Genomic DNA, 9,409 nt, shown 5'->3' with positions numbered 1-9,409 from the left:
ATAGAGTGAAAAGGTAAGTGTTGGGGGCTGAACAATAACACATGGATGAGTGTGGTGGAATTGTATAGACATGTTGACCCCCCCCCCCCCAATCATTAGACATGTGGCCCTTCAGCTGTTTTCATGGATTTCATTGAAATCGCTTCCTATGAAACATTCTGAATCAATTTAAACAAGCAACAAAACACCCACAATGAAAACATATATAAAAACAATTTCAAATCCAACACAAATTAGGACAAAAAAAATCCACTTAAAAGGGCTTATTGGAAAAAGAAAACCAAGGTCTTCAATAGGCATCCAAAAGACAGTAAAGACAGCACTTATCCAATGTGTAACAGGAAGGAGTTCCAAAGGGTAGGTGCTACCACAGTAAAGGCCCAGTTCCTGTGTTACATGATATGAACCTCCCGTAGAGACAGTAACTGCAAGAGGCCCTCTCCTGCTGAGTAGTGGTGATCAGTTATATATAAGGGATGAGGCAATCTTTTAGGCATCCTAGTCCCAAACTGCACAGGGCTTTGCACACTAGTACTAACATCCTGAATTTAGCTTGCTAGCTAATCGGCAGCTAGTGCAATCCCTTCAGTACTAATGAAACATGGTGGTAAGCAGTCAAGATGCTATGTTTTGCACCAGCTGCAGCTTCTGGGGGCAGCCCCATAAAAAGTACACTATAGTACCGGTAATCCAGTTTGGAGGTTAATTGTACACTGATGACACTGGTTAAGCTATCCTGGTCCAAGAACAGCTGTAGGTGCCTTACTAGCTGAAGTTGCTAAAAGTCGATCCTGAAGTCAACAGGGCCTCTAATGACACAGATGAATCCAGGATTATCTCCAGACTAGAAACCTGCTTCTTCAGCTTCCAAAACAGGCAATTGACCAATTATCTAAATTCAAGAGCTGCTCACTTATAGCACCTCAATCTTGCCAATTTCATGGCCTCTCCTGATTCAGATGTCCCAAAGAAATAGAACTGGGGATCATAAACATATTAATGTCACCTCACCTTACATCTACTAATGGTTCATGTAAATGTTAAATAGCATTGGGGACAAGATGGTTCCTGCAGTATCCAACAGCACAATCACCAGCGAGCCAAAAGATAATCAATCACCCATGCTCTTCTTTGAAGCACACCTCAGGGATGGGATCGGAACCATTGTAAAACAGTGTCCCAAATACCCATCTTACTGAGTTGGTTCATGAGGATATCACCGGCCAATGGTATCAAAAGTTGCTGAGTGATCAAGTAAGAATAAGAGGATCTACACTCCCACTGACTGTGTTCCTATAAAGATCATCCATCAGGACGATCAAGGGCAATTCAGCCCCATAAACAAGCCTGAACCTTGACTGAAATGTATCGCAATAATCAGTTTAATTCAGTTCGTGTTGTTGCGACTCTAATTCCCATCAGCCCCAGCCAGTACGGCCAATGGTCAGGAATGATGGGAGTTTGTAGTCCAACATCATCTCGTGGTTCACAGGTTCCCTATCTATGCTCTAAACACTAAACTATTAATATCTGTGTTCTTGCCCACCCACCCCTGAGAGTTAAAACACACACACCCCACATATTAAAATGGCAGAAGGTGCAAGAAGAGAGGTTGGGCCCCTCCAGACTGGAATTCTTCTCATGTATTGACCAATAATAGTGCCTTAGTGGTAGATTTACACACACCATGCCACTTTACTAGTTGTTCTGTGATGCTTCCTCCAAGTTATTGCAATATTGTCATCTGGAAGGACACTCTTGCACTATTGTGCACAAAAGCAGGACCACCCCACCCCACAACATTTGTGATATAAAAAGTTACAGGATGTCAGCAGAAAGTTATGGGATATGCACTTATTGGAAACATAGCAGTAAGTGTGCCCCAAAATCTTTCCAGGTCCATACAGCAGTGGTGGACTTGGGGGGTCTCAAATTTCAGCAGCGCCCTGTGAGACACCAAAATTTGGCACTCCTCTCACGCACCATTCTAAATCATAATTGTGGTGTCCCCTGCAGCTCTGTGCCCAGTGCCACTGAACTAGTCGCGCACCCCCCCCCCCAAATCCACCTCTGCGTACAGAATTGAAAGCAAGATCGTGTGAAACTGCCCAATACCATCCTAAGTGCAAAGCACCATGAATGCACTATAAAACAGATGCCTGGAAGAACCTTTACAAGGAGCAAAGTGGTGTTGAGCAAGGAAACAGTTACACCCCAGGCTTCTCCGCTCTAAACCCCCCTCTGTAGGATCAGTAGCCACTGAGCTTCTGTGATGATCATTTGCACGGAAAGTATATGGTTACATTCCCTCCAGCATTTCTCCGAGGAAAATAGGGACGGTCTGTTCTCCATCAAGAAGCATCTCCCGTGCTGGATCCTGCTGCACACATATATGTCATCTACACATCAACGCTGGTCACCTTGAGCCAATTGCAACCTCACCTACCTCACAGGGTTGTTGTAAAGAAAAAAATGTGCGAGGGAAGGGATCAACGCCTTCCACAGATAAATGGAATGAAATAAAGTTTTGGCTGTAAGCTGCTTTGAGTCCCTGTCAGGAAACTCTGAGAATGACTGCCATTCAGCCTGACCTACCTCACAGGATTGTTGTGGGGATTGAATGAGGAGGAGAGAGAACCATGTATACCACATTGAGCTCCTCAGAGAAAAAGGTGGAATATAAAAACAATAAATGAACAAATAAAATTAAGAAACATAAACCAGATCCCTGAACATGCACATTTACTAGCCATTCAATGAAACACAGCAGAGTTTGGATAAAGCATGCATAAGCATGTGTGATTGTGTATGCACACACCTTCATCTTGCTCATACCTCCCTCTTGTGCATGGATAGTACTGTTTTGGGGTGCAGTAGTGCCATTTGGGTTACATAAGAATTAGCCTTGACCCCCGAACATAGCTAATAGAGGGATTGATACTTGGGAATTATATGGCAAGAAGGTGAGCACAAAGGGTGCATATGCATGCCAACATGCATGTATGGTGTGGAGCGTACACATCCAGTGTGTGAGCAACTACAATAACTAGTCGCAAGTGTAAGTAATGGGAATAAAAAGGCAGGAAAGAGCACACATTAAGTGACTCCCTGGAATAAATATGGAGTGATGGCACACATATCCATCACAGCCCAACATAGAGTTAGCTACTCACCATCAGCCTTCATAAGTGCACATAATTTTATGTTGGATTGTATGCATTGGGAATCACGGGTTTCTTGGTGGCTTATGGTTCAATATAAGCAGAAAGCTCAGCCAACATGTCTGTGATGGCCACGTTCTGGTCCGGACTTAAATTCCATGTACACCATGCCCAGGTCAAATCACACACATCTATGACATCTACCCATGGGTACACTGATACTGCAGAGTAACATAATTCCACCTTCTGTAACAAGATAAGCAGCTGTCAGCCAATGATTAACAGAATGTGACTGAAGAAAGAGGGTGCAGACTGGCTTCAGCAGCTATCCTGAGCCAGCCATTCCTCCTCTTTTTTAAACGCACTCTGGAAGCACACAAACATCAGCAAATTAAGTTGGCAGCAGAATCACTGATCAAAACACATGAACACACATTGGCTTCCTGGTGCGTCTTCTGTCTCCACTCCAAGAGTGGATGCATCTATTCAGAGATCAACGTGGATCTCGTTCTTGTGAAGAGATTCACCACGTACACTGCTGCTTTGCCATCTTACATTCAGCAAGGATTTAGAAATAAATAAATAAATAAATAAATAAATAAATAAATAAATAAGGCATGTATGTAGATGTCTGCCACAAGCTATCTGGCCCAAAGTCAGCTTGCACTGGGAAAAGGGGTTTTGAAAATCACCCAAAGCACATTTGAAAGTGCTGATCTCCACACTCCCATGGCACAGAAATGAAGAGGTAATTATTGCCTGAAAAGGGCAAATTCTACCACTAGCGCCAGGCAATTTGAGGTTGGGATGAGAATGTGTAGCAACTCATCCAGATCTGCCTCTGAAGTGTACGACACCTTGATTACCTGGACAGTAGACAAGATACTGGCTGACAACAGTAATAGGAACCACAGTGCTTCTAAGTTCTTTGGCTGCACCATAATTCATCTTCCTTCTTCACACTGTGCTAATCCCTAAGCCCTGCATCCTACTTCAGTATCAGACTCCGTATTTGCAAACTATGAATAACTCCTTTAAAACTGAAAGAATGCACATAATTAAGTCTTTAAAGTAACCTTGTTGTGATCCCCCCGGCCATTCTTCCCTGAAACACAAACTGTTCCAGACCCTTGAAATTTGAAGGATATACAGATCTGGCCACTGGGTGGCGCTGTGGGTTAAACCACAGAGCCTAGGGCTTGCTGATCAGGTCAGTGGTTCGAATCCCCGCGATGGGGTGAGTTCCTGTTGCTCGGTCCCAGCTCCTGCCCACCTAGCAGTTCGAAAGCACGTCAAAAGTGCAAGTAGATAAATAGGTACCGCTCTGGCGGGAAGGTAAACAGTGTTTCCATGTGCTGCTCTGGTTCGCGAGAAGCGGCTTTGTCATGCTGGCCTCATGACCCGGAAGTAATGTGAGATGAGCGCCACAACCCAAGTCGGACATGACTGGACCTAATAGTCAGGGGTCCCTTTACCTTTACCGATCTGGCCAGAGGCACACTGAAACCTTTCATCAACAACACTGTACCCATATGGCAGGGATTGCCAATCTGGTGCCTAGGGCCACCACAGTGCCTGCAAGAGCCAGTTGGGTGGCCCTGTTACATTTTGGGATGTGAAAAATTGGATTTGGTAGGTTGGGAAAATGGCAAGCACTTTACCCATGGAGAGGCTTTTCTGAATAGGTTGTGTGTGCTCATTTATGCTGTATGTGTGGTTGAAAGAGCAGCACTTGGGCAGAGATGGAGAAATGAAATTTGTAATCTACATATATGTGTGGACTGAGAGAGGGAGGGATGCAGGCAATGAAGTCCTGTGGAAACTCAGCAACACTGGTATGGAACCTAGCTATGGAAATAGTACTTAAAAGTAGAGGCTAAGTTTTAATCTTCTGCTTTCCGTGTAATAACGAATGTTGTCATCCATCTCACCTAAACTTGAATCCCCAAAACGTCTTTCAATAGATGTGTACCTTTCACAACTGACGCATCTTTTCCAGATGGTTTGGAAGTGATGTGACTTAATAGACCAGTTGCCTGCCCTTAGGAGGACAGAAGACCTTGAGATTCTACCCAGTGCCCAGAGCTGTCGGTATAGTAATGTGGCCTGTACGAGTGACAGAAAAGGGTGGATGGTGCTAATGGTGGTTCTGATGGGGAACTAGAGTTTATTTACTGCACAAAGCTTCTGCGGTTGGGATTTTGATGTACAGGAAGGTATAATCTATGTTCATGCAGGCTATCAGGGTCACGGATGAGATTAGATGCCGAATGAAGACATGAAAGAAGAATCTGGGGTGAAACTGACTTTCTCTTTGCTTCAACAGGAGAGCAAGGACTTGGCTTTACCAGAAGGTGCCGCTTCAGATATATCAGTCGTTCCCATTGCACCCATGGATGATTATTTCTCCTTCATCAACCGCATCCATGGTAAGCAGCTTGAAGCTGCTAAGGGCAAAGTAAAAGGTCCAACCCCCAAACCTGTCAGTGCCCAGGATCCTAGCACTTCCTCCTAAACGCACAGATCTGCAAGACCTCCTCTCCCAAATCTACCATGCTTTGCTTTAACCTCACATTTCCTCCATCCCAGCAGTAGGGATGTAATCTACAAATATTTTTGATAACGAGGTTCTTTCAATGTCCTTGCATTAGATATTTGTCAAGTCCTACTACCCAAAACACAAGCACACACCTTGTTTCTCAAATCCACTAAGCCCTGGTACTGCTTCCCCATAGAATGCAAGCAGTTCTACCTGCAAAGTCGCCCCCCCATACACACCAGAAACCTCTACTTCTATCCCTCTTAACATGCCTAGCAGTGTTCCCATGGACACTGAGGCAAGTGCTGCCTCAAATGTATAAATGCAATTAAAAAAGGTTTCTCGGAACAGAATGTAAAATGGGTAGTCATTTATGGAACAGGGTCGTGCCCAGCAAGAACAGAACACTTTGAAAGTACGTTGGATTTTGAATATTAAACAATCAAGCTTTCAATGCACTGGGTGACTGCACAATGGGACTGCCAGAATTGTAGAGTTCTGGGGGGGGGGTTGCACTTTTAGTTTTCAGAAGTCACAACAAGGAAAGTTTGACAAAATGTAAAAGAGAGATCATGGCAGGCTGTTCACCTGCAGCACCAAACTACTTTTCTCCCGTCTTCATAAAATTGCATGATATATTCCAGCAAATCAAAGGCCTGTTCAGCCATCTGTCTTGCACCCATGCTTTTAGCAGCCCATTCACACTAAACAATAGTTTATTTTTACTATGGTTTAATGTGATGTGCAAACCAGAGCAATGAGAGAAGAAAGCAGTGCAGAAGGACCCACCTTGATAAAATAGATCTTCAGTCCAAGGAGGACAAGTGAAATATAACTTGCACCTCTGAAGACACCCAGATACCTTTACTGAAAGACATACAGAGATTCAGTCTTTCTATAAATAACTTTTTATTCAAAGTGACTCTCCTAAGAGAGCTGCCAAACTTGCAGACAGGGTTCAGCAGCTTCACCCAGCAAGAGCCAGAAGAACACCAAGGAAGTAGCCTACATCCTCTTCCCATTTTCCATTTACGGCCATGGAGGCAAGCACAGAACCATTATTCAGGAATACAAAGTGAAACTGCACTGCAATTCCCTTCATCTCTTAGTAGAAAAAGTGTTTTAGAGGGCATTTATTAGATTTGTGATGGCAACTTTCTTGAGAGTGCATCAAACCCTGGGGAGAAAGGGGGTGATGCTACATCATTATTCCTTAGCTGCCTGCAGCATCCGCTCCTCGTGTTTCTTCCTCATTCTCTCCTTGAAGTCTTCCAGTTCTTTTCTCTGGAGAAGACAGAAGTGCCAATTTCATCATAAATGATCTGTTCACTTAGACCGGGGGTAGGCTACTTGTGGTCCTCCAGTTGGAATCCCAATGCCCATCAGTCCTAGCCAGCATGGCCAATGGTCAGGAAAGATGGGAGCTGCAGGCCAACATCTGGAAGGCCACAGGTTCCCCACTCCTGGATTAGACATACAGTATTCATTGCTGAGGCATATTTACCTGGTAATTATCTTCAGGTGGGTATATCTCTCTCTGAAGGAAAAGGATCAAAAGGGGAATCGTATTATTAGAAAGTCCTGCTTTTATATTGAAGCAGATTAAAACCTTGCCACCTAAATTTCCACTGCCATACAAGTAGAAAGCAGGCAAATTTGTCAAAAACACCAAGAGGGCAGGGAAAATACAGCCAGCTGGAGTGAGTGAACAAACCAAAATTCTATGAGAATTGAAAAGTCTTCCTAATTTTCAAGAGACTGTCACTGGGGATAGAATCAGAATTGTAGAGTTGGAAGGGAACACTAGAGTCATCTAGTCCAACCCCCTGCAATGCAGAGATATTTTGTCCAGCCTGGGGTTCAAACCTAAGACTCTGAGATTAAGAGTCTCACGCCTAAGAAGAACTTTTACCTAGGAAAGAAAGAGGTACGTCCTGGCCTCTTAACACAGTTGAAAAAATATTGTTTATTTTCCTAATAGTTCAGGTATCAAGTACAGCCAGTAGCATAACCCAAACGGGGCCACCAAAGGAACAGCATCGGAATGCTTGGGGTAACCCTGATAGTGGCAGAAGTGTGTGTGTGTGGGGGGGGGTATTTAAAGCTAAAACTGAAGGAGGCAATGCCCCCCCCCCATAGCCGAGGGTTAAGAATGCTCAGTAGTCACAGAATATACACTGAGAGCTGAAAAATAAAAAAGTAAGAGAAGTGGAAAGCCCTGCTTGGAGGGAATGGCTGACTGGAACCCTGAACAGGAAGCCTCCTTTTAGGAGAGAAGATATACTGCAACATTTTGCTGCAGGTTCCACTTATTATTATAAATTTTGTTTATTTACAGACCAATGAGTCCTGCTAAACAGATGACCAGAAGCAACTAGATGTACTGTATGCAATGCCAGCTTTTGCATACTTGCTTGTAGAAGCCAGGCTCCCAGCAAATGGCTGTTGAGTAAAATGCAATAAAAGGAAGCCTGGGTTTTTCTTTTCCAATTCCAGAGCTGAAATCAGCATGAGAATTTCAAAAAACAGATAAAACCTCACAGGAAAGGTTTGGAAATGATTTCATTAGTCCACCCTGTTCTTCCCTTTCTAATTACATGACAAAACTGACCTTCCGCTTGATAACATATTCTTCAAAATAATCTGCCTGATTTGAAATCCAGAACATAGCAACAGGAAAAGATAAATACAGCATCATCTGCAAGAGAAAGGAGATAGGAAGTCAGATGGTAATACAGGTGCATTGGTTAAATCCAGCAAATGGACACTTTGCAGGGTTTTATTATATTTTGCCCAATCTGGCCCTTGACGGCAGAAGCTTCCTTTCATCCCTTGCTAAAAAGTCTGGAGGAGGACCATCATATGGCAGAGGTAAAGGTTAAAAAAAAGGTAAAGGTAGAAAGGAAAAGTGGCAGAAAGGAAGAGAAACACATTTTGGTTGCAGGCGAAGTTTTGTGTACCAGGATGCGGAGGGAGAGAAGGAAAGGATCACTGACAACACCAAGGGCTGTGCTTCTCTCTAGGGCGAAGGAAGACGCAGGGCGCAGCGGCACCTCGGGCACATTAACGAGCAGCGCATTTCACCAGTTTCCGCATTGGAATTGTAACCACCCTGACCTGCTCTTCGGGGGAGGGGGGGGCAGACGGCATTTCCCTACAGATACCCGCGAGTAAGCGTAGCCTGCTCTTTCTACGTGCTTTCCAACATTATGCATGTATGAAACCTAACAGATCTTCAAAATATATCTATTGCCTTGAAAATAAGATCGAGCGATCGAGCTGCCTGCCCTTCCAGTTATATATTTTAACCCATAAAACCGAAGCTCTCCGAGGCACGTGGAGGGCTCCGGGGGGGCGTCTTATCTTAAACTCGCATGTTGGCCAGCGAGCCCCCAAGAGCGAAGAGAGAGCCTGCGGGGGGGGGGGAGAGTCACCGGATGGGGTTTTTGCCCCGGGGGAGCTGCACAAGACCCCGCCCCTTTCTGTCTGCAAAAGAGAAATCCCCACCCCCGCCCCCGGAGGACCCCGCGCGCCACAGACCCGAAACACCTCCAGCTTCACCCCCATAGTGTCGCTTGGCCGATGCTGAACGGGGTCCCGCCCACCCTTTCGCTCCGCCCGCCCCCGTCATATGCCGCGCCCCTAAAGTCTTCCGAAGATGGCGCCCGCAAGCAACATGGCGGCCGGAAGACGGAAAGGAAACGCCCTC

General features: G+C 44.9%; 1 protein-coding gene across 2 annotated transcripts; it reads right to left on the bottom strand.

Annotated features, from left to right (window-relative positions):
- Nucleotides 1-6,590: 6,590 nt before the first annotated feature.
- On the bottom strand, nucleotides 6,591-9,315 carry LOC117041181 (protein PET100 homolog, mitochondrial). Of its 2 annotated transcripts, none has more exons than XM_033139650.1 (4): nucleotides 9,241-9,315; nucleotides 8,312-8,398; nucleotides 7,205-7,237; nucleotides 6,591-6,984 (listed from the first exon to the last, which is right to left on the bottom strand). In XM_033139650.1, the coding sequence occupies exons 1-4, from the start codon at nucleotides 9,265-9,267 to the stop codon at nucleotides 6,907-6,909; spliced, it is 225 nt and encodes a 74-aa protein (XP_032995541.1). In that variant the 5' UTR covers nucleotides 9,268-9,315; the 3' UTR covers nucleotides 6,591-6,906. The 2 variants fall into 2 exon arrangements, with proteins under 2 accessions (XP_032995541.1, XP_032995540.1); XM_033139649.1 differs by having other exon boundaries at nucleotides 9,214-9,293.
- Nucleotides 9,316-9,409: the final 94 nt, after the last annotated feature.

This window comes from Lacerta agilis, chromosome 2 (assembly GCF_009819535.1).
Source record: "Lacerta agilis isolate rLacAgi1 chromosome 2, rLacAgi1.pri, whole genome shotgun sequence".
Taxonomy (NCBI): Eukaryota; Metazoa; Chordata; class Lepidosauria; order Squamata; family Lacertidae; genus Lacerta; species Lacerta agilis.
Note: the sequence above shows the minus strand (reverse complement) of the source record. Positions and strands in the feature narration are given on the sequence as shown.